The sequence below is a fragment of the Xenopus laevis genome, chromosome 7L (assembly GCF_017654675.1).
Source record: "Xenopus laevis strain J_2021 chromosome 7L, Xenopus_laevis_v10.1, whole genome shotgun sequence".
NCBI classification, from domain to species: domain Eukaryota; kingdom Metazoa; phylum Chordata; class Amphibia; order Anura; family Pipidae; genus Xenopus; species Xenopus laevis.
In genome coordinates this window covers 79,750,272-79,775,271 of record NC_054383.1, presented here as the reverse complement: position 1 = coordinate 79,775,271, position 25,000 = coordinate 79,750,272, and the positions used below count along the sequence as shown (strand labels likewise).

Below are 25,000 nucleotides of genomic sequence, written 5' to 3'. Positions count from 1 at the left end.
ACATATACACACACACACACACACAGACACTTATACTTCTATCATCTACAGGGGAACAGAAAAAAAACAGTGCAAAATCCAGGAATACATAAAATCAGGAAAATGGATTATGGTGGGGCCACAAAACACAGCGTAAAATGAGGCAAATCTTAAAATTGGGGTATGTAAAATTAAGGTTAACTGTATTAATATAGAACAAGGAACACTTAGAAGGATCTACATTCATTCTGTCAGCACTACACAAATCGATGGTTGTAAAAACGGGGGAATGAGATAAAGCCATTAGTGAGACCATTGTTTCCAACTAAGGCAGGAAGGTCTTTCAAGTTAAAGGGATTCTGTCATGATTTTTATGGTGTAGTTTTTAATTTCTAAATTACATTGTTACACTGAAAATAATTCACTCTATAATATAAAATGTAATTCCTGAACCAATAAGTATATTTTTAGTTGTAATATTGGTGTGTAGGCAGTCATCTCTTTCCAGCTTTCAAATGGGGGTCTCTGACCCCATCTAAAAACAAATGCTCTGTAAAGCTATGCATTTATTGCAATTGCTACTTGTTACAAAATCTTTCTATTTAGGCCCTCTCCTATTCATATTCCAGTTTTCTATTCAAACTAAAGAGTGGCTGAATAAAAAGCTAAATATCACTCTCTACAATACATCATACTAAAAGTTAACAACCCATTTAAGTATATAGAAGGAACATGTACTTAGGCTAACTTACCATTTTGCTATCGGGTGAGTCATAAGGAGATTCCCACTTGATGTCCGCAAAGGTTTTATCAATCTGAATTGCATGAAGGTGGCGAGGTGGCAATCTGTTATCGGGAATCATTTTAACTACTGCAAAATCTGAAGGAGGTCCTTGGTATGGAGATACGACTCTCACCTTTAAAAAAAATTAAGCACACAAATTTTTTTTCTAGTAAATGCAGTCTAAAAATAATATGGATTAATTCATGCATATGTGTGCAGCTGTAGCGAATTAATAACATAATGGCACTGAATGGGTTAATGTTTTAATCATAAAAATGCAATGATTTTTTGGTGTTTTTTTCCCCCTAAACAGAGCAAACAGGGAAATTGAATCTACTCCATGTTTGTGAGATTGATAATTACATTACCAGTGTAAACATAAACCCCTGCATAATAGAATTCTGCACAACAGAGGGTGAAGAGAAGTGTATACTGGTGATCTAATTAAAATTAAATTAAGTATAGGACCTGTTTTTGAAAATGTTTAAAAACCGCATGCTGAGTTCTCTTTCCACCTATCCCCCATAATTTACATATGCAAATTAGGGTTCCGATTCAGATAGGGTTCACAGTACCCAAAATGTCAGGAATGTGATTTTTTTTTTTTTTTTTTACAAACATACGGTGAAACTGGGCACTTCCAGGCCCTCTACATTCCTGGGCCACCCTATAAACACATGGAAATACAACCACATGCAATTGTTTTTACAATAAGTATAATTATCATGTAATAGATTACAACTAAAGGAAAGTTGAGCGAATCTTACCAAAAACAAGTACTGTTCATCTCTGTTGACAATAACTGTGGCATTGTGGAGAGTTGTGGTGACATTCTTTGGATTTCTATACAGCTCTAAAAATGATGTTGCATAGAAAATTCCATAGGTCTACAGAAGAAAAGAACACAACTGAAAATAACCCCGGTCCTTTGTATATATGTCATATTTTTCAAAATGCCATCTCCTTAAAGTTGAAGGTTCTAATGACAACCACCACACCCATGTCTCCCACTGGCCATTTCGATTGTTTTCAAGGAAAAACATACCACGGTTAATAAATAACAACTATGGAGTTGCTTTAATTGGAAGTTTTAAAAACAGAGTAGAAACCGTGTATATTGATGTTGCAATGTTTACCATAAAAAATTGGGTTTATGGGCGTGTGGGAATGTTGTACTCTGATATGCCATAATGCTATTAAATATCCTGTCAGCCTGGAGGCTAGATGTGCTTCTCCAAGGTAATATTTATGGCTCCAGGATGTCGGGGGTTTCTGCAGATTGCTTTTGCAAGACATATTATCTGCCCCACAAATATGCCATTTTGGCTTACTTTTAGGAAAAGCTGTAGAACACTACTACTCTAAACAGATGAATCTCAGCATTGCCATATTTTCCTTTTTCCTTTATTCCCATCCTTGGATAGATTAGACCTCTAAAGACCAACATCTATTTTCCTTCCTTTGAGGCTCCACTGTATGTACACTAGATAACTCACTTTTGCCTTTTTCTCCATTAATATTATACTCAACTGACTCCATATGCCCAGGGTGCCTTACGTATAAATGTATTGTTTAGCCATCTCCAAGGAAGAAAAGCAATGAACAAACCATACCACATTTTTTACTCCAGACCAGTTGCATTCAACGGTTGTCTGATTGATGGCTTTGGCTTTAAGACTTGGAGCTGTAGGTTTCACACCCTTTGTCACAAAGTGCTCAAAAGATACAGAACTGTCCCCAATGTTAGTTGTAATCCATGCAGAAATCTCATAGGATGTCTGGGAAGTTAGGTTGCCAACTACAGAGGAAACAAAATTAAATAGCATCCCAAAGAGATTATTTCAAACAAAAATAATGTTTGGTGGGAAAAAACTCTTAGGGGCAGATTTATTATGCGTGATAATTCCCCACACATTGCCCTGTAAAAATGGTGTCATTTTTTTGCACACTTTTTTTTTAAGAAACTTCCACCGGAACTTATTTTCAAAGGTCTGAAGTGATGTAAAATAATGGCGGCAAATCTGTTGTTTCCATGGGGTAAAATAAAACACACCTTGATATATTGGCTATTTATTTTACAATCTTGACTAATTTTGTTTTACACAGCATAATAAATAGGCCCCTTAGTGTCAGCTGATGTGTTTAAATGTGTTTAAAATGACCACACCATTTAAAAACGCAAAGCCTAATAGTGCAACCAACAATACAATCAATCATGTTTGGGCTCAGTTTTCAGCTTCCCTTTACCAATTTACCCTTTACTGCAACTGTCCACAATCAATGGATAGATTTGGCTTGCTATTTGGAGGCTAAATAACTACTCCTCTACTCCATGTTAAACCGGCCAATCTACCTGTGTGTGTCAATCAGTGTAACTGGAAACACAGATATAAAAAACAAGTGAAATGAAAAGAACACACCCATAATCAAATATTACCTTTAAAGTCTTTGGTCTTTCCATCAAATTTCAGTGTTCTTCTTTCCTGCACATGCGTGTCAAACTCCCACACAAATGTTACAAAGTAATAGTTTACCTGTCAAAAGTAAATGCAATGTAGTTTGGAAACCAAGAGCTATGCAATCAAATAAATGGAACCAGCATTCTGTGATGACAATGACAGCAACAGGTCAATTGTTCAATGGTGCAGCTCACATTTCTAACACTTTTTTTCAATTTCAATGGTTTCAGATAAAACGTTAGCACATGGCACTTAAAGGAAAACTATACCCTTCAAGCAATGTAGGTCTCTATAAAAAGATATTACATAAAACAGCTCATATGTAAAACCCGGCTTCATGTAAACAAACCATTTTCATAATAATATACTTTTCTAGCAGTATGTGCCATTGAGTAATCATAAATAGAAAATTGAAATTTTAAAAAATAAGGGCCGCCTCCTGGGATCGTACGATTCGCTGTGCAAACAAACATACCAAACAAACTATACTTCTTAGGTAACATGAGCCAATTATCAGTCAGAGTTGTGTCTTTTGCTTCCACACTGTTACAGTTAGAGTTGTAGTATTTCTGGTCAGATGATCTCTAAGGCAGCACACAGACCATCACAAAATGGTGGTTCAAGGTAAGAGATGTAAACGGTCAATATTTACTTAAATATATATTCCAGTTTGGTAAGATCACTCAATTTTCTGTAAATTGCCTGTTCTTGGCAGATCTGTGCCAAACTATTTACATTTATAGAATAATTTAACAGTACTGGAAGAGATAACTGTATCCCTTCTTACTGTACATCTACCTACACTTTTTAAACACCTTTTTTACAGAGTTGCTTGGAGTGTTTTTTGGAGGTTATGCCACAATGCTTTGAGGTTTGTCCTTCCAAATACATGATTATACAAAACAAAATTCACATGAATGATCTCCATCTAACTAAATAGATGATTTGGCAAATGATCTGACAGCACCAGGGACGATTTTGGACCGTCACATTACTGTATACTTATGCAATCAGTTGTTTGTTTTTTTTAGCTGCATTCAGTCTATATCAGTTTCACAAAAAAGGACACTGCTTCTATGACAATAAAACATTCCAAAACAGTGAACACTTTCTATAGGCACTGTAATTACATTAGCTGTATATAAGGATAGACAATTAACACTTAAAGGAGAAGGAAAGCTACGGAGGCGGTTTATTGCCAATAGATTAATCACAATAGCGCAAGCTAAAATGCTATATTTATTCTGTAGAATGCTTTACCATACCCGAGTAAACAGCTTTAATAGCTCTCTTTGTTTGTTTAGGATATTAGCTACCATTTTAGGTTGATGTGACATCACTTCCTGCCTGAGTCTCTCTCTCGCTGCTCACTCATAGCTCTGGGCTCAGATTACAGTATGGAGGGGGGAAAAGGGAGGGGGAGAGGAGCAAACTGAGCATGCTCATGCCCAGGGCAAAGAGGTTTAAGCTGAAAACAGGAAGTCTGATACAGAAGCCCATGTGTAAACAATAAAAGGAAAAAAATGCTGTGTTTCTTTTGACAAAGGACTCTGAGCAACATTACTTTGAGGGTTTATTGGTGTATTTATATAGACCTTTCTGATGAAGCTCCTTTAAGTATCCATATAATACATCTTTATAAGTAGGAGTATTTTTAAAAAGTACATACCGATATTTCAGGGTCCAGTATTAAGGTGAAACTTATAGAATCTTCATTGTAGCTCAGAATTCTTATAGTGGGGACTGGGATATCTGAATAATTGAAGAATAAACATATCTCTTGCTTAAATAGTAGTATTATGAGGTTGTATAACAGTAAATACACAATTTGATTGAAAGGATAACACAATTTTTGTTTCAGGAGTGCAAAAGTTCAGCAATAAAGTAGGCTAGAAATGCTACATTTTTGTTTTAAGCTTCTGTACCAACCCACAGCCATCACAGCTCTAAAGATCTGTTCCTTCAATGAGGCCTCTGTAGGTCGTTCTGTACATGCACAAGGCTGCAGTCAGTTATCAGAGCATAGGGTTCCACTTACAATACAGAATATATTTACACAATATAAAATTCTCAATACCAGGGCAATTATAAATTAAACTAAAACCCACAGCACTCCAAAAATAAAGGTGTTTATATAATAATGAACTGTATTTGGCAGCAGTAGTGCAGGTTTAATATATATTTATTGCTTTAATCTTCACAGCATTATTAGGGTATTAGATTTAATGAATAGAAATCCACGTGACATAGCAAAATACAAAACCGCCGCATTCTGCCCCATAGCATGACAGATGAAACCACATATTGTGCTAATGTTTTAAGGATGTCAATAGACCCCCTAATTGTAGCTAATCATTAGCAGCCCAGAACACTTGGGGGTCATTTATAAACAGTGGGCAATTTTGTTCCTGTGTTGTAACCCTTGGAAACCAATCAGATTACTTTCAGTGCTCAACCTGCAGCTGGCTGAAAAAAAGCTAATCACCAATTGGTTACTGCCCAGGTGCAAATTTTCCCAGTGTTTATAAATGAGCCCCACTGAGCATGTGAAGTCCCTTTGACACTCAAAGGATAGCTTAACAATCAAAGATGGGGTCCGGCTGTGATACACGGAAGGCATGGAGTATTACCGAACATCAAAGCTTGTACAGTAAGTTAATATGTAAGTTTAGTTCTTCTTTAAAGAAAGAAAGATGAACAAGACACAACAGATTCATTCTAATGGAAATTAAAGCTTGAAACAGGCTTTAGTTTAATTTCCAAAGTTTCAGAATGTCGCGTTCCTTAATATTGTGGAGTCAAAGTAAAGTTAACATTAAAGGGATACTGTCATGAAAAAATTTTTTTTTTTTTTTTCAAAATGAATCAGTTAGTAGTGCTGCTCCAACAGAATCCTGCACTGAAATCCATTTCTCAAAAGAGCAAACAGATTTTTTTATATTCAATTTTGAAATCTGACATGGCTGCTAGACATATTGTCAATTTCCCAGCTGCCCCAAGTCATGTGACTTATGCTTTGATAAACTTCAATCACTCTTTACTGCTGTACTGCAAGTTGGAGTGATCTCCCCCCCTCCCTTTCCCCCCCCCAGCAGCCAAACAAAAGAACAATGGGAAGGTAACCAGATAACAGCTACCTGGTAGATCTAAGAACAGCACTCAATAATAAAAACCCATGTCTCACTGAGACACATTCAGTTACATTGAGAAGGAAAAACAGCAGCCTGCCAGAAAGCATTTCTCTCCTAAAGTGCAGGCACAAGTCACATGACCAGGGGCAGCTGGGAAATTGACAAAATGTCTAGCCCCATGTCAGATTTCAAAATTGAATATAAAAAAATCTGTTTGCTCTTTTGAGAAATGGATTTCAGTGCAGAATTCTGCTGGAGCAGCACTATTAACTGATTCATTTTGAAAAAATTTTTTTTTCCCATGACAGTATCCCTTTAAAGGGGACCTGTCACCCAAATATTCCAAATCCTATTTTATCATGTTAGTCAAGCAAAATTAATTTTACTTACACTGTGCAAATTATTTGAATCTTGTTTCCTTCAGTCTGGGAATTCATAATTATAGCAAGCAGGCAGGAGCCATTTTGTGCACACTGTTATTAAAGGACCAGTAACATCAAATTTTTTTTTTCAAAAATTCGTTAGTACATAACGAAAAAATAACACCAACACAAATTAAAATTTAAAATAGCAAAGCCTTTATTAAGAAATAACTTACAGAATCTCCACTTCCTGTCCTCTTCAGAAACGGCGAAAAGGCGACCATCCTTCCTGCAGTGCTCGATTTGTCCTCCCTGGCTAGCTCCAATATTCTACTGACAGTGTGTGAAGTGAGGTGAAGAGAGTTGAAGCTGCGGATCAAGACCCTGCGGGACAGACACATGAAGACCTTTCTGCTGTACGAGTGCAAGAAAACCAACTGGTGCAGGCAGCCAAAGATGCAGACAGTTTCCTGGGAGCAAGCGGTTCTCCCTCCACAGGCAGCGGAGCGCTGAGGTGTCACCCGGCTGACTGAGAAGAGAACCTGGCAGAGCGACTTCAGGAAAAACTCAGGTTCCGGTTGAGAGAAGCAGTCCTGATTCCGGATCTCTGTCCCCATGCCCTCCCGGTTGCACACAGTTGATCCCAGTATGGGACGACGAATGGGACGACAGTAGCTCCACTGCGGCCGAGGAACCAGCTGGTCCGACGTGTGGCAGATACTCGGGCGGTTACCATGACTACGAAGGCTCCGGCAGCAGCAGATTCCGCTTATCCACCCGCTCCGACCTGCCGCCCGGCCCTTACTCCACCTCCGCCTCCATTGCCTCCTCACAAGCCCCGGGCAAAGGCTCCGCCACGGTCAGCCGCAACCTCAACCGCTTCTCGGCCTTCGTGAAGAGCGGCGGGGAGGCTTTCGTACTGGGGGAGGCGGCGGGGTTCGTGCGTGACGGGGACAAGCTGTGTCTGGTGCAGGGGCCGGACGGGCCTGAGTGGCAGGAGAATCCCTACCCGTTCCGCTGTAACATAGACGAGCCCACGAAGCACCGTACCGACTCTTCCCCAGTCACACGGGGCTGCAGGTTCACCGCCGCTACAAACACTTCGACTGGCTCTACGCGCATCTCCTCTACAAGTTCCCCGTCGTCAGGTCGGAGCGGGTGGATAAGCGGAATCTGCTGCTGCCGGAGCCTTCGTAGTCATGGTAACCGGCCGAGTATCTGCCACACGTCGGACCAGCTGGTTCCTCGGCCGCAGTGGAGCTACTGTCGTCCCATTCGTCTTCCCATACTGGGATCAACTGTGTGCAACCGGGAGGGCATGGGGACAGAGATCCGGAATCAGGACTGCTTCTCTCAACCGGAACCTGAGTTTTTCCTGAAGTCGCTCTGCCAGGTTCTCTTCTCAGTCAGCGGGTGACACCTCAGCGCTCCGCTGCCTGTGGAGGGAGAACCGCTTGCTCCCAGGAAACTGTCTGCATCTTTGGCTGCCTGCACCAGTTGGTTTTCTTGCACTCGTACAGCAGAAAGGTCTTCATGTGTCGGTCCCGCAGGGTCTTGATCCACAGCTTCAACTCTCTTCACCTCACTTCACACACTGTCAGTAGAATATTGGAGCTAGCCAGGGAGGACAAATCGAGCGCTGCAGGAAGGATGGTCGCCTTTTCGCCGTTTCTGAAGAGGACAGGAAGTGGAGTTTCTGTAAGTTATTTCTTAATAAAGGCTTTGCTATTTTAAATTTTAATTTGTGTTGGTGTTATTTTTTCGTTATGTACTAACGAATTTTTGAAAAAAAAAATTTGATGTTACTGGTCCTTTAAGGCAATGGGGGACCTGATATCAATTCCCATGAACTGGCTACACAATTAAATGGTTAAGAGAACTGGGGGATTGTGTGGAAAGCAGTGACATCTAGGAAGTGCTAAACGGAAAGTGAAAGTAATTGCTTGCCAGACAATATTTGATTGACAGCTGAGATTTTTAAAAGAGTTTACAACAGCTATGAATGAATTTAATAAAAAAAGAATTTGGATTTCATGTTTAATTTGAAAAGGAGTTTTATTATACAACTTTTTATGTCTGAGTGACAGGTCTCCTTTGACCCTGAAAGCACCAGCAATCATAAAATCTGCACCAACATAAGTATCATTTTGCTGGAACCATACAATTTATCCTGCATTTCACATATGCTGGTAACATGCTGTGTGAATGTATTAAAATGCAAGAGCATGCAACATGTCTGAAAACATTTCAACTAAACTAGACAAAACAGAACTGTCTGGTAACCAATTTACACACTGACAGATTTTTATGATTTCCTTTCAATCTGTGGAATCAGGTATCTCTGTGTAAAAATAAAATCCAGGTACATTTATATGTATCTGTTCTAGATGTTCAGATAATGTTATGCACCATTTTTACATAAACGCAACTGAATCAGCTTATGTCGAATTGGTGGTATACTTTTTAAGGAAATTTAAGTTCTACTGCTTTCCATGGTGGGTGGTGCACAGGGCCAGCATTCCTATCAGCAGAACACTGCACCGTTTAGCTTCCAGCAAGCGCCATAGAACAATCCTCTTCCTGCTTCTTCTTTCTTCGTATGGGCATGCATGCGCAGTAGAATAAAAAGTTCAACTTTTTCACTTTACTTCACTCACGTTGGCAACTGGGATAAAAGAAGCTAATTGTTCTGTGGTGCTTGGTGTAACCAACTCCAGACTGGTGCGGTTTTCTGATAACAGGAGCACCAGCCCGGGGCATCAGGTAAGTGAATACAATCACTGAAGGGTGTATAACATTTGGCACCCTTCTAATGCTGCCCAAAGACTAGTAGCCATTTCATGAAAATGTGTTGTTGTGGGTTTTTGTCATTTCAGAATACATTTGGCAGTTTTATTATACAGCACGAAGGCCAGAAATGCATTCAGATAAAAGGTATGTAATTGCCAATATATGTGTTAGGATTTACCTTTTCCTTTGACTGTTGTTATGGATTTTGTTTCACACCAATCTCCCACACCTCGACTTGTTACTGCAGCAACCTATGAAATTAAACATAAAAAGAATTAAGTGCAAAGTACAGGCTACACTCCTACCACTTTATTAGACTCTAAGAGAAACTAAACTTTGCCCCTATAGTGAAAGAGCACAACATTTTTAAAGCGTTTATGGAAAACTGACCACAAGTGAATGGGTTAAAGCATTTTTAAGATTGCATTTGCAATAATCAAGCCCCTAAAATCACCAACTTGCATTCAACATTTTCAGTGGTCTCAATGGTAATGCCTGTATAAAAAGTAGCTTTTGTTTGTTTAAATGTATTATCCTGTCCAGACTGCATGCAGCAACTAAATTTTTCAAATCATCATATACCGTATATACTCGTGTATAAGCCGACCCGTGTATAAGCCGAGGTACCTAATTTTACCTACAAAAACTGGGAAAACTTATTGACTCGCGTATAAGCCTAGACACAACTAACATCACTACAGCGCAAACTAAATCACTGAAAATTTGTCCCCCCCCCAGTGGATTTATATTACAGATATTTTTCAGCTGAGACAAAATATACTTTCCACTAGCAATTATACACACATAGACACACATATACTTTACACACACACTCTTCCCACAAAATAATCACACACACACATACTATACACACAAACTCCCCACACATATACTATATACACACACAAACTCTCTACCCACACCATCATTCCCCCTCGGTGATGTCGGTGGGCAGGTTCCCCACAAAGAGTAGCACCAGTGCCCATCAGTGATACCCAGTAGCACCAGGGGCTTTTAGAGAAGTCACATTATAAACCTGTGCAGCCATGGAGGCGTCCCCAGCCCACAAGTAGAATAAAAATGCTAAAAAGTGGCGTCACAAGCAAACAGATAACTAAGACATCGTATTAAGGTGCCCCCAACCTGCCTGCCTTACCCCGGTAAAGAAGTGCTGCTGATGGTCCTGCTCTAGTACATCCACACTCTCCGCTAACCTCTGCGGTCACTGCTGGCTTCAATAAAGCGGTGTGTTTGGGTCCCAATAAAAACTACGGTACATTTCCCAGCAGCAGCGCGCGTCATGTGCACGTCAGAGATCAGAAGCCGCTCGCAAGGCCTTTCGGGAGCTGTCGGTGGGCAGGTTCCCCACAAAGAGACGGCAGCGCTGCGCGCAGCGCTGCGTGTCTGCCTTCTACCGTATTTCATCTAAAAGACCCGCGTATAAGCCGAGGTCAATTTTTTCAGCACATTTTGTGAGCTGAAAAACTCGGCTTATACACGAGTATATACGGTAGCTATTGTCTGGTACCGCCCTCTATAACAGTGACATCCATATTAAACTCATGTGGGGTCTACTTTTAGGTAAGGGATACACCAAATTCAGGATTCGGTTCAGAATTCAGCCAGGATGCAGCCTTTTTCAGCAGGATTTGTGCCTGGCAAAACCGAATCCGAATCTTTAAAATAACGACTTTTTGTCACACAAACAAGGAAGTAAATATTGCTCTCTTTTACCATTCCTTGCCCTGATTTGCATATTGTAAATTAGGATTTGGATTTTGCCAAATCCTTCAAGAGGGATTCAGCTGAATTCAAAAGCTATTCGATTTGGTGCATCCCTAATGTAAGGTCAATTTCACACTTTGCGTTTTCCCCTCCAGTAGGCAAAACACCATTCCTGCCCCGTATTTAAAGACTGAGGAATAACCTGCTGTAGCTGCACCACATTCCACTAGTGGTTTCCAAATGCCTTGTTTTGTATTCATATATATTTGTGGTGTGTACATTTTTATTCCTTTATAATCTACAGAAATGTGCAAATACAATAAGTAATTTTATACTTACCCTGACTGAATACATAGTGTTCCTAGGCAGGTCTTTAATTGTGACATTTTTACTTGTTACACTTAAAGAGGTCCATTCTTTTATGCCACTCATACTATATTCCACCTGAAGGAAAAAAAATTACAATAATAAAAGAATGAAATGCAATAATGATTTACAGATTTGGAAAACACATGCTTTGTGTGACTTTCTTCCTGAAAGAAACAAGCATACTGGCATGTTCTAGAGGAACTTTAACAGTTATTAAATGCAATAATTTCACAAATTATGATTATGCATATACATTTCATAATTGAAGTATACATGATGTTTTGCACTAGTTTACACTACAGACCATAATTCATTGCTATTGGTAACTGGAGTACATACATTTGAATAATGTTACCCCATACTATTTAGTAATATTAGATTTTATTATTAATAGTAGTAGTAGTAGCAGCAGTAATAGTAGTAAACACAGAGTATCATGTTGCTCCCCAATTTTCATAAATTGTATTACATGAGATCACAAACACTTCATAAAGCATCTCATAATAGAGCATAATTCATAAATGTGGTTTATTGAATGTTTATATAATCTTCTAGTAGACTTAAGGTATGACAATCCAAATTATGGAAATATCCATTATCCAGGAAACCCCAGGACCCGAGCATTCTGGATAACAGGTCACATATTAGTACCAATTAATGCCATAAAGTGCATGGCATAGTCTTGTTAGTTAAGCTAAACATTTTTCTCAGATACATGCTGCAAGCAGGTGTTCAGGGTAAATAAACATATACCTTTAGCAGCAAGTATAAAAAGTTGTAAAATTTCTATGGGTGTACAACAAACATAATTATACTTCATCTTGTCAAAAAATATCTGCTTTCATGGTAGGTTTAAATTCTTCAATGTAAGGCAGTGAGTTTTTTAGTTAATAACAACGCTACAGATACAAGAATATATTGTTATATCAGTTATTTAGCAGTAGGACAGCAGCCAAGTAGATGACCATCATGTTGGGCTTTTGGGAGTACAAAGACCCTTATGGGGAGGGGGGGCAGGAGCACAGTTTTATAACCACTGATCATTAGAAGTTTAAAACAAGACATAAACAAGTAAATATTTCATAGTGGTGAATGTACAAATGCAGTTGTTGGAATGCAGCTTAATGGTTCCGCAATGGATTTCACACTTTTATTATCTTACCTGTTCACTCTACCTAATGATAAAATACAGTGGTCATAATTCTTGCAATAGACTTAAAGAACTTACAATGTATTCCCGAATTAAACCATGGGCGTTAGCTGGAGAGGTCCACGAGCCAAAAATATCCCCAAATTCATCCTTTGTTATAGATAGCTGAAGATGCTGTGGTGGGTCAGGAACTAAAAATCAACAAAAAGGAAAATAAAAATTAAATGAGAACATAACACTTCCAAAAATCAGTGATAGTCATCTAGACCATCTTATGCTACTAATATCACAGCTATGATAAGCAGCTAAAATTCACATGTACGTATGTGTAGATACAATTTTAGCATTTTTGGCTAAATTTCAAACAATTTATCCTTAAAATTCAAAATGTAATTGAGGGATATCTATTAGGGATACACCAAATCCAGGATTCGATTTCGCAATTTTTCATCAGAATTCAGCTGAATCAAATCTGAATCCAAAAAAATCACGCGACTTTTCATCACACAAACGAGGAAGTCAAATATTTTTTAGCCATGGTTCTATTTCCCCCTTGTTTCACTAATTTACATATGCAAATTAGGGTCTGCATTTGGTTCAGTATTCGGCTGAATCTGTGACAAAATGTTGGATTCGGTGCTTCACTAATATCTGTCAATTGAGAAATGTTTGTGTCTTATTTTATTTACATTTTACAGGGGCAGTAGACCGCATTGTTCAACATGAGTTCAATGAATAGGGCTAGTGCTGAAAATATTTGTCTACTGTTGTACTCACAAAAAGTCAATGTATTTACTGTAATGATGTGGGGATCGAGAAATTCTAGAGCCACACCCATCCCTAACCCAACTCATCAAGACCCACGGTTCCATGCTTCCTTATATACCCACGCCCGTCTCTGATGCCGCAGAGGTCGCAACACGATGTGGAAGTTGGGGCATGGTTAGGTCACCGGCAGGGAGGGCGCAATGGCAGAAGGAAGAGCTTGGCCCGCACCCACCCAAATATTTTGTGTGAATGTCAGCCCGAACCCTCCCAACCTATGGTTAAACCCGCGGGCTGGCCCGCACATCACTAATTTACAGCACAAGCTCAATTCATTGAGCACATGACTTACAAACAGGGAAGAACTCTGATCATAAATGTTCTTGCAAACCTCAATCAATAAAAAGACAAGATATGATTGCAAGTACATACACACTAGCTATCAAGCTACAGCTGAATGAGTGCTTGAGTGCTTGTTTGAGTGGCAGTATGCACAACCAATCACTAGTAGCAAGTGGTCAACCAACAGTTCCCTTTGACAGTGTCTGCTTGTAAGCCCAGTACCAGTTTCATAACAATTGTGGCTCAATGAACAAGATGTTAATTACACATATGTATATGTATATGTGTATACACACGCACAAAGATTTCTGTAAAGAAATTCAAGTGCCCCCATGGCTACCATAGTTGTGTTTCTGAATCAAATACACCAGTTTTACCAGTGCAAGGAAACAGTACATAACACTTTAATTTTTTGGTGTTACTGTTCCCTTGACTTTCTTATTTAAAATGCCTGAAATTACTTACGTCCTTCAGGTGTCCGCAGAGTAAGAATATCATTGGTGTTGTAAGTCTTTCTTAAACATTGCACTTGTACTTTAACTTGATATGTTGTGTCTGGTTTTAATATTTTTAGCACATAGACATTTTTGTTGCTTTGGGTTTCTAAGCTTTTCCACATGCTCTCGCCAACAATTCTAAAAAGATAAGAAAAAGGTTATAGACAAAAATCAAAATAAAGACATACGAAGCAGTTCATGGAATGGACTATACTATGGAACATGCTCAAATTGTCAACTCATGCAAGTGTTGTTTGGTTAGGGTGGGGGTGGTGGTTAAGGAGGCCTATGAAAGGTGTGTGTCTGTTAAATGAAAACTATACCAAAATGAATACCTAAGCAACAGTTTATATCATATTATATTTGGTGGCATATTAAAGAATCTTACTAAACTGGTATATATAATTAAGTAAATATTGCCCTTTTCGGGGGGGGGGGGGTTGTGGAAGTACTCTTAAGGCTAAATCAAAGTATATTTAAGTATAATGGAAGTGCTACTTACAATGCACTTCCCTGGTCCCCTGTCTCATAAGTAATTCAGTATAAATGCAAGTGCATGTGTTAACAAAAACAGGATTTTTGATACTCACCGTTAAATCCTTTTCTCTGTAGTCGATAGGGGGACACAGGGACCTTAGGGGTTAAGCTCCATCCTCCAGGAGGCAGGACACTTATGAAAATTATTCAGGGGGCGTGTCTGGACAGCCAGCTTAACCCCACACACTTACATATTCCAATCAGTTTGTACCAAAGATACTGCTATAAAAACGTAATAAACTCATCGCCGAATGGCAGAACAGGAAAAAACAGTAAGAATATTCCCAATAGACCAACATGGTCAACGTTCCTCAATAGGGCGGGAAGCCCTGTGTCCCCCTATCGACTACAGAGAAAAGGATTTAACGGCGAGTATCAAAAATCCTGTTTTCTCTGTCGTCTCTGGGGGACACAGGGACCTTAGGGGATTTAACAAAGCAGCCCCCAACAACGGGTGGGAATTGAGGAATAACTGAGGCAATAGATTGACACTTTTACTGCACTACGGAGTGCAGTACCTTTCGGCCAAACGCCGCCTCCGCTGAGGAGTATGTGTCAAGATTGTAAAATTTTGAGAATGTGTGAACAGAGGACCAGGTGGCCGCTCTGCAGAGCTGCTCCACTGAGGCAGAGTTGCGCCATGCCCAGGACGCTCCGACTGCTCTCGTTGAGTGAGCTCGTAGATTCAGGGGAGGAGTCTTCCCTTTGGCTGAGTAGGCTTGTCGTATCGTCTCTTTTATCCATCTTGCCAGTGTTGCTTTAGAGGCTGCCTGGCCCTTTTTAGGCCCCGTTGGTAGTATGAACAAGGATTTAGAACGCCGAAAGTGCTTTGAACGCTCTATATACCAACGAAGTGCTCGGACGACATCCAGTTTGTGTAGTCTGCGCTCTTTATCGTTCTTGGGGTCAGGACATAAGGTTGGCACCACTATTTCCTGGTTGATGTGGAAATGAGATACCACTTTTGGCAGAAAGGAAGGTAGTGTTCTAAGAACGGCTTTGTCCTTGTGGAAAATTATATATGGTTCTTCAGATGACAGAGCGCTGAGTTCGGACACTCGTCTGGTTGATGATATTGCCATCAGGAAGAGCACTTTCTTGGTCAGTAGAGAATCGGAAATAGATCCCATGGGCTCGAACGGTGGATCAAGTAGTGCTTCGAGTACTAGGTTTAAATCCCACCCAGGGACTGGTGAGCGGAACGGAGGCTTTAGACGTTGTACTCCCTGCATGAATGTCCGTACAGAATCGTCTAGTGCCAGTCTTGTCTGAAGGAGTACGGATAAAGCAGATACCTGTACCTTAAGGGAGCTGAGCTTGAGATTCAGTTGGAGACCCCTTTGAAGAAAGGACAGGATCCTAGGGATGTGAGGTTCTAAAAATGGGAAGCCCTCTTCGGTGCACCAGCTGTGATAGGAGTTCCATATTCTGTGGTATGATTTGGATGAGGTTGCTTTGCGAGCCTTCAGCATGGTAGTAATGACGTCTTCCGACAGACCTTGTTTTCTCCAGATGTCGGATTCAATAGCCACCCCGTCAAAAGGAACAGACCCGGGTTGTGATGAGGTATGGGCCCTTGCAGGAGAAGATCTGGTCTGGGGTTCAGCCGTATCGGTTCGTCGACCGACATGTCCTGCAGGTCTGAGAACCAGGTCCGTCGTGGCCAGTATGGTGCTACGACGATTACGGTGAGTTGTGACTGTCTTATCTTCTTTAGCACCCGGGGTAGCATCGGAAGGGGTGGAAATATGTACGCCAGATCGAATCGCCAGGTTTGAGTCATGGCATCTGTCCCTGCTGCTGACGGGTCCCGACAGCGGGCAAAGTACCTGGGTACTTTGTGATTGGCTTTGGAGGCCATGAGATCTATTTGCGGACATCCCCAGTGATGTGCTAGGTCGGCAAATGCTTCTGGGTGTAGTTCCCACTCTCCGGGTTGTATTTGATTCCGGCTGAGGTAATCCGCCTTTGTGTTGGATACCCCCGGAATGTGGATGGCAGATAACCTCACTTTGTTGGTTTCCGCCCAGCGTAATATTTGCTGCGCCTCTGCTAGAGCTGCTTTGCTGCGAGTTCCTCCTTGGCGGTTTATATATATGCCACTGTTGTGGCATTGTCGCTTTGTACTCGTACTGGTTTTGCTCGAAGAGGGTGTGTCCATACCTCGAGTGCCAGTCTTACAGCTCTGAGTTCGAGTATGTTTATCGGAAGTTTTGAGTCTTCTGTGGACCACAGCCCCTGTGCTGATAGGTTGTTCCAGGTCGCTCCCCAGCCCTGCAGACTGGCGTCCGTAGATATGACTGTCCAATCCGGGGTCGCCCATGACTGACCTGTGTTTAGGTTGTCGGGTTTCAACCACCAAAGAAGGGACTGCCTGGTCTGATGGGAGAGGGAAAATGTTCGGGAGAGGGGTCCCCCTTTCCAGACGGCAAGAATGTTCGACTGTAGTGGACGAAGATGTATCTGTGCAAATGGTACCGCCTCTATGACTGAGACCATCACCCCTAGCACCCGCATTGCAGCTTGTATTGTGATCTTGTGTGGTAGGAGCAGAAGTTTTATCTGATCTCTGAGCCTTTTCTGTTTGTCGTGCGGAAGGCAGACCAGTTGGGTGATCGTGTTGAACTCCAGTCCCAAGAATGTCATTTGGTGGCTGGGGTGTAAGTTCGATTTCGACCAGTTCACTGTCCATCCGAATTTCTGAAGCATGGCTATTGCTAGGGAGAGATCCTGCTTTGCTTTCGTTGTCGTCCTGGCCTTTATAAGTAGATCGTCCAGGTAGGGGGTGATGGAGATCCCTTGTAGACGCAGTGCTGCCGCCGATACTGTCATCAGCTTGGTGAATACACGGGGAGCTGTTGATAACCCGAATGGCAGGGCTACAAACTGATAATGGTTGTTGGCAAAGGCGAAGCGTAGGAAGCGGTAATGTGGTGGCCATATCGGTACATGAAGATATGCGTCCTTTATGTCCAAGGACATCATCAGTTGACCCTCCTCCATGCCTCTGATCACTGAGCGCAAGGTTTCCATTTTGAATCGGGTCGATCTGATGAACTTGTTGAGGATTTTGAGATCCAGGACAGGTCTGAATGTTCCATCTTTCTTTGGAACTATGAATAGATTGGAGTAGAACCCCAAGAATCGTTCTTGAGAGGGCACTGGCACTATGACTCCCGCCCGTTCCATATCTGTTATGCATTTGAGAAAGGCTCGTGCCTTGGTGCTGTTGGACGGGACTCTGGACATGAAGAATTTGTTGGGTGGGGGGACAAGGAAGTCGATGTGGTACCCTTCTGACACTATCTCTCTGACCCAGGCGTCTGAAGAGTGAAGTATCCATGCCTCCCGGAATCGTAGTAACTTGCCCCCTATTAGTTCCCTTGATTCCGGAGGGGATGGCCAGTCACGCAGTTGTTGATTTATCATGTGCTGGCTTGTTGTGGGTTTTGTTGGACTTCCAGGTTGGTCTTCCCCTGTCGTTGGGTTTTGAACGAAAGTGAGATCTAGGCGGTGACTGGTTTCGTCTGTGAAAACGACCGCTTTGGCCCCGAAAAAATCTACCTCGTCTGGGGGTAGTAGTTGCTCTGCTTTTGGATTGCGGGAGGAAGGTACTCTTTCCCCCTGTCGCTTGGGAAATGATCTTTTCCAGTTCTTCCCCGAACAACCTTTGTCCTTTAAATGGTAGTGATGTGAGGGACTTTTTGGAGCTGACATCTGCTGACCAACTTTTAAGCCACAAAATCCTTCTTGCAGCTATGGAGAGCGCGGAAGTCCTGGCTGTGGACTGCGCAGCGTCTAGAGTGGCGTCGCAGAGGTAGGCTGATGCATCAACAATAGGAAGAATGGATGTTGCGATTTCTGAACGAGGCACTCCATCCTGTACATCTTTGAGAAGAGCCTCGGCCCAGGCTTGTATGGCTCTAGAAACCCATGCTGAAGCTAATAAAGGCTGAAGTGCAGCCCCTGATGCCGAATAGATGGCTCTTAGGGTACCTTCCATTCGTCTGTCGGCAGGGTCCTTAAAAGCTGCCGCATCGGTAACCGGGAGAGTCGTGGACTTTGACAGCCGTGAGACTGGTGCATCAACAGTTGGGGGATTAAACCATTTATCAACCAATTCCTTGGGAAATGGATAGGCCTTTGAAAATTTCTTAGAGGCTTGGAACTTTCGTTCTGGGAAATTCCATTCTTCTTGTATCAAGTTGGTTAGTTGATCGTGTGCCGGAAAGCAGGATACTGACTTCTGTTTACGTTTGAATAGGCCCGTGTTCGGACCTTTCTCCTCCTGTGCTGGCGTGATATTAAGTATCTCGATTACTCCCTTAATAATGCCCTCAATGTCATGCTGAGTATCTTTTTCCCTACTTTCCCCTTGTGTCTCCTCATCTTCTGAGGATGCGTCAGATGGAGGAAGTTCCCCTTCCGACTGGGAAGAGTCCTGATCTGCTGAAGAAGCATCGGATATGTTATGTGAAATTGCAAAATTTTTAGGGCTATTTGCTCTCTTGCGCTTTGCGGTGTGTTTGTGGCTAAGTTTAGATAATACTTTTCCCAAATTATCAGCAATCGCAGGCAGACCCTGCAGCGAGGCAAGGGATTGTGAAAGTTGTACTGCCCAGAGTGGTGCAGTAGTCTCTTGGGTGACTGGTTCACCAGTATCTTGAGAAGTGCCCTGGGTATCTAGGTTCAATTGGCTCTGTTGTGAATTAAGCACTTGAGTGGAGGTTGACCTCTGCACCCCTGAGCAAGTTCTGCATAGCGGTTCGCTCTGGCCCCCAAGGAATTTAGTCTGACAATTTGTGCAGGCAAAATGAGAGACCTGCGCCGCTGCTGGGGTTTTTCCCCCCGCCCTAGGGAATAATCCCCCTGCCTTACCTTCTGCCATCCTGTCAGTAAAGGTATTGCAATAGGTAGGCGTGTAGGATAAGGCTGCTGTCCACCACTGCCTTCCCTGTGGCAATGTAGGAGTTAATCTCCTTCTCGGGGTAGTGGTGCTGGGACTGGGAGCCGTGTGTGCTAATCAGGCACGGAGGCAACAATTAGCTGTGCTGCTTGTTCGCGCCGAGTGGCAACTAAGATGGCGCCGTTTCGCGCGCTTCAGTCAGTGAATGCGCTATTACCTTAACCAAAATGGCGCCGACGGGCTCTCTGATGCCGCCAAACCCTTTAACAAAATGGCGGCGCGTCTCCCTGCGGTCGCGCGGCTCTTCAGCTCTCCCTCAGAACCTCTAAGCAGAGAGAGCCGCTGCCAGCCGCAGGGTTAGGAAAATCCCCTGCGGTGTTCTCAGCAGAGCGCCAATGCCGGCTAACTAGTGAGGCGCAATGCACGGGACCAACAGGAGAGAGAGGAGAGAAGGTGAGGGAAAGGGCGCAGCTCCGTACACCGGGTCCCTGTGAAGAGAGAGCCGGTTACACATGTGGGCTGGGGAAAGTGGAGGGGAAGGCCTGCCCCTTGACAGTGGCGGTTCCCAGTGGGAATAGGAAGGTTATACATACCCAACGTCCCTTTCATCACTCAGCCTTGTCCACCGGTCAAACCTTCTGATCCTTAGAGGGGGAACAGGTTATGTCTGGGGGGTCTGTTCAGCCTTTTTCGGGCTGTGATGCCGACCCCACGGTGGAATCCCTCGAAGGAGGCATGTTCTCTAGTGAGCAAGAATTAATTCTGCTCCTGAGAATACCTGCTGTTGTAGTTCCTGATGAAGAGAATTTTTTCCCCATCAGTAGAAGTCCATCCTCCAGGTAGCAGGACACTTAAAAAACTGATTGGAATATGTAAGTGTGTGGGGTTAAGCTGGCTGTCCAGACACGCCCCCTGAATAATTTTCATAAGTGTCCTGCCTCCTGGAGGATGGAGCTTAACCCCTAAGGTCCCTGTGTCCCCCAGAGACGACAGAGAAACAGGGGTTTTTAGTTACAAAGTTATGATCAAAGTTATGATCATAAAATTGAAAAGCCACCATACCACGACATGGTATGGTGGCTTATCAATTTTGTGATTATAACTTTGTAACAAAAAAAACCCAGTTTCAAAATTACATGCTCTAGCATATTTACTTGAATTACTGAGACAGGGAATTAGATATTTTGAATTTGGCCTCAGGTGTGCACCCACAACCCTCCTTTTTTGTATTTGTATTTGTTGGAAGCTGTAGCTAAGCTTGATGTGGTTTGTTGCACCCTCATACCCATCCCTTTAGATTCTTGGTGGTCCTATTGTCCCTTATAAAATTGTGCTTTGGTTTGTGCAATCACTCTCACTTAAAAGCCGAAAATGCTAGCGGCATGGGAGGATCTAGCCTGAAGGCAGTCTCTCCCACTTAAAAGCCGCATAGCAGTTGGCGGGGGAGGATTTAGCTCACAGTTTGAAACCAAGGCACAGGAGTTTTTCACATAAAGTAATGCTATTAAGCAGAGAGGTAAGGTACCTATTTTACTATGATTAGAGGTAAACAAGTTAGGGACCACCGTATGGGGTTTACCTTGACGGGGTATGGTGGCTTATCAATTTTGTGATCATAATTCTGTAACAAAAAAACCCTGTTTTAAAATTACATGCGCTAGCATATTTACTTGAATTACTGAGACAGGGAATTAGCTATTTTGAATTTGGCCTCAGGTGTGCACCAACAACCCTCCTTTTTTAATATTGCCCTTTAACTTTTCTTGCCTTGAACCACCATTTTGTGATGGTCTGTGTGCTGCCTCAGAGATCACCTGACCAGAAATACTACAACTCTAACTGTAACAGTAAGAAGTGTTGAAGCAAAAGACACAACTCTGTCTGTTAAAGGGGACCCGTCACCCAAAAAAATATTCATAATCCTATTTTATCACATCAGTCAAGCAAAATGAACTTTAATTACACTATATAGATTATTTGAATCTTGTTTCTTCCAGTTTGGGGATTCATAATTACAGCAAGCAGGCAGGAGCCTGTTATTATGGCAAGTCTTTTATCATCTCAGAATCTTGTTTGTGCACCAGAATGGAGGAACTGATGTCCATCCCCATGCCCTGGCTACACAATTAAATGGTGAAGAGAACAGGGGAATGTGGGGAGAGCAGCAATTTCTAGGAAGTGCTGAATGGAAAGTGAAAGTAATTGTCTGCCCCGCCTCTATGTTCAGGGCATAGACGAGGGGGCAGACAATATTTGATTGACAGCTGAGATGTTTAAATGAGCTTACAACAGCTATGAATGCTTTAATAAAAAATAGAAATTGGATTTCATGTTTAATATTAAAAGGACTTTTATTTTACATCTTTTTGTGTCTGGGTGACAGGTCCACTTTAATTGGCCATGTGACCTAAGAGGTACAGATTGTTTGATTTCTTTGTGTGCAAACAAAACGGTTTATTTACATGAAGCAGGATTTTACATATGAGCTGTTTTATGCAATATCTTTTTATAGAGACCTACATTGTTTGGAGGGTATAGTTTTCCTTTAAATATTGTTTACCCAGAAATTCAGTTGATGGGTAAAAATTCAATAAAAGATATCTCAGCTGAGACACAAAAATGCACTTCTCTTCAGACTTTAAATTGCAGGCCAAAATTTACCTGTGCAAAAACTGTGTTGGCTTTGTTTAAAGATTTGTTTCAGAACATTGCCATAGTGACAAATTCTACCACAAATGCATTGAAATGCTTAATAGAATAACAAATATCAAAGGACTAATGGGGTGAAAACTTAAAGGAGAAACAAACCCTTAAAAAAAACCCTACCGCCTAGCTGCCCCGCCGGGCAAATGCCCCAACTCTTTACTCCCCCCCCCCGTGCAGATTCTGTTCAGCAGAGTTCACAGGCGCCGTCTTCAGCCCCATTCGGTAATCTTCGGAATGGGACTGGCGCTTTGGCAATTTTGAGAGGTTCGGCGCATGTGCAGTTGTTGCGAAACAGAAAATTGCTGCAACTGCGCATGCACCACTTTGCTGGTCTCATTCCAAAGATTACTGAAGAGAAGAAGAAAGCGCCCGTGAACTCCGCTGGACAGAATCTGCACAGAGGAGGAGAGTGTCATTCGTACCCATTACAAAGCACTGGTAAGGCCCCATCTAGGATATGCAATGCAGTTTTGGTGTCCATTGTTCCGATGGGATATCATTGAATTAGAGAGAAAATGGCAACTAAGATGGCACAGGGTTTGAACAGTCTCAGTTATGAAGAAAACTGGCCGTGTGAAATCTTTATAGTGGCGAAACAGTGCTTAAGGGGAGATATATTAACTATGTATAAAAATATAAGGAGATCATATAAGAAACGCTCTAATTTGCAGGGATCAGCAGACATGAGGACATACATTCAGATTAGAAGAAAGGAGGTTCCATCATAACTACTGAAACCATCATGTCTCAACCTTCATAGAGGAAAGGTAAGGGGACATATATTATAAATTGTAACACTGCATCAAACCATGTAAAATAGAAGAAATAGTTTTTATTTTAATAAATTTTTGATCAAAATCGTCTGTATTAGCTTGAAAACTGTGCTCAGCCCTCCCCCTTTGCAACTTCCTGTCCAAGACTTTCCGATATCCAACTCTGCAGCCACCTCTTTCTGCCTAAGAAACACAGCAGCACCCAGTGAGGGAGAAGTGGGCCTGTTTGTGATGTCCCATTCAGCCCTTCTCTGCAGACATCTGTTAACCCTTACTGCTTGTTTTCCCTTCCTTGAACTGCTCCTTTCTCTCCCTCTGTCCTGTCCCTTCCCCCCCCTCCCTGCACTATTAATATCTCTCCCTCTCTGCCCTGTTCATTTAACCCCTACCTGCAGTGTTTGTTTCTCTCCCTCTCTGCCCTATTCTTTCCCCCCTCCCTGCAGTGTTTGTTTCTCTCCCTTTGCCATGTTCCTTTCCCCCTCCCTACACTGTTCCTTTTTCTCCCTCTCTGCCCTGCCCAGCTGCATTGCTCCTTGCAACTCCCTCTTCCTGATTATAAATTGTTCCAGAACAGCTGCATTTATTCCCTTGCAACTCCCTGCAATTAAACATAAATTATCCCAAAATTGCTGCATTTATTCCCTTGCAACTCCCTGCGCCCGATCATGTATCAATATGCAGGAAAACAAACCTACAGCTGATGTTATGGAATATCATAACAGTAAATACTAATGTACACTGTTTGTATAAATTTTAGAATGTAATGGAGGCAGAGAGTTGCATAGTGTATAATGATGTATTATGGACTATAGATTATGTCCAGCTGGGCATGTACATTTTTGACTTATGCCTATTTGCTGTGGAACACATGAGCATACTGTTGTACTTTAAATAAAAGAAAATATTACTATTACATTACTATTACAGTTTGTATTAAACTTCACCTCTAGCTTTATGTTGAACATTTAAGGTATATTGTTATAAATAAATAATTAGGCAGCAATATAAGACAGCTATGTGCAGGCTGGGAACACACAGGTTAGAGGGTGGGAGGGGAAGGGGTTTCCCTGCAGAGTTCAGCCTGTCAGTCAGTGCTGTGACCACTTCCTGTGAGAGAATGAACAGACACTCCCACTCTTCATTTCAGCCTAGCTTCTGACCTGTAAACATCTCTCTGCAGCTCTGATATGATGACAGTTTTAGGAGGTAAAATGCTTTTAAAACATTTTTCTTTCTGCATCATTACACGTTTTTAGTAAGGATGAGCAATATATCTGAATGACGGTTATATAAATATTATAGGTCTCCTTTTATTTATTATTCTCTTTGGTATCTTTTACCTATGGAGGGTGAGCCATGATGATTTCAGTAGTTAATATTGTTTATAGTTTTTATTTTTGAAAGTCGGGTGAACAGCTCCCACCTGAAGAGGTTCCATCATAATATTCAAAAAGTTTTTTTTTTAACTAAATCAACTAGCAGTCGGAAAGGTTTTAACAGCACACAGAAAATAAACCATTTGTACATGAAACGCATATACATTACAAAATGATAAAATCTTTGGGTTTTAGTTACCTGTAATAAATTATATAAACACAAGTTGACTGTGGCATCTTCTTTGGACGGGTCCACATCAGTGTTATGTTGCCTGTAAAATCAGCCGTCCACTGCAAATTTTGAACTTTATGCACTATGGTGTCATCTGAAAAGAAAATCTCAATGTTA

General features: G+C 41.7%; 1 protein-coding gene across 2 annotated transcripts in view; it reads right to left on the bottom strand.

The window, feature by feature from the left end:
- sorl1.L (sortilin-related receptor, L(DLR class) A repeats containing L homeolog) overlaps positions 1-25,000 on the bottom strand; it is a 98,331-nt gene that overhangs the window by 14,396 nt on the left and 58,935 nt on the right. For both annotated transcript variants that reach the window (XM_018225758.2, XM_041569221.1), the window contains 10 exons: positions 24,851-24,977; positions 14,322-14,491; positions 12,828-12,940; positions 11,570-11,674; positions 9,684-9,756; positions 4,892-4,974; positions 3,201-3,297; positions 2,377-2,561; positions 1,531-1,650; positions 732-896 (listed from right to left, as the gene is read on the bottom strand). In XM_018225758.2, coding sequence (XP_018081247.1) covers positions 732-896; positions 1,531-1,650; positions 2,377-2,561; positions 3,201-3,297; positions 4,892-4,974; positions 9,684-9,756; positions 11,570-11,674; positions 12,828-12,940; positions 14,322-14,491; positions 24,851-24,977 — 1,238 coding nt within the window. The remainder of the gene's footprint in view (positions 1-731; positions 897-1,530; positions 1,651-2,376; positions 2,562-3,200; positions 3,298-4,891; positions 4,975-9,683; positions 9,757-11,569; positions 11,675-12,827; positions 12,941-14,321; positions 14,492-24,850; positions 24,978-25,000) is intronic.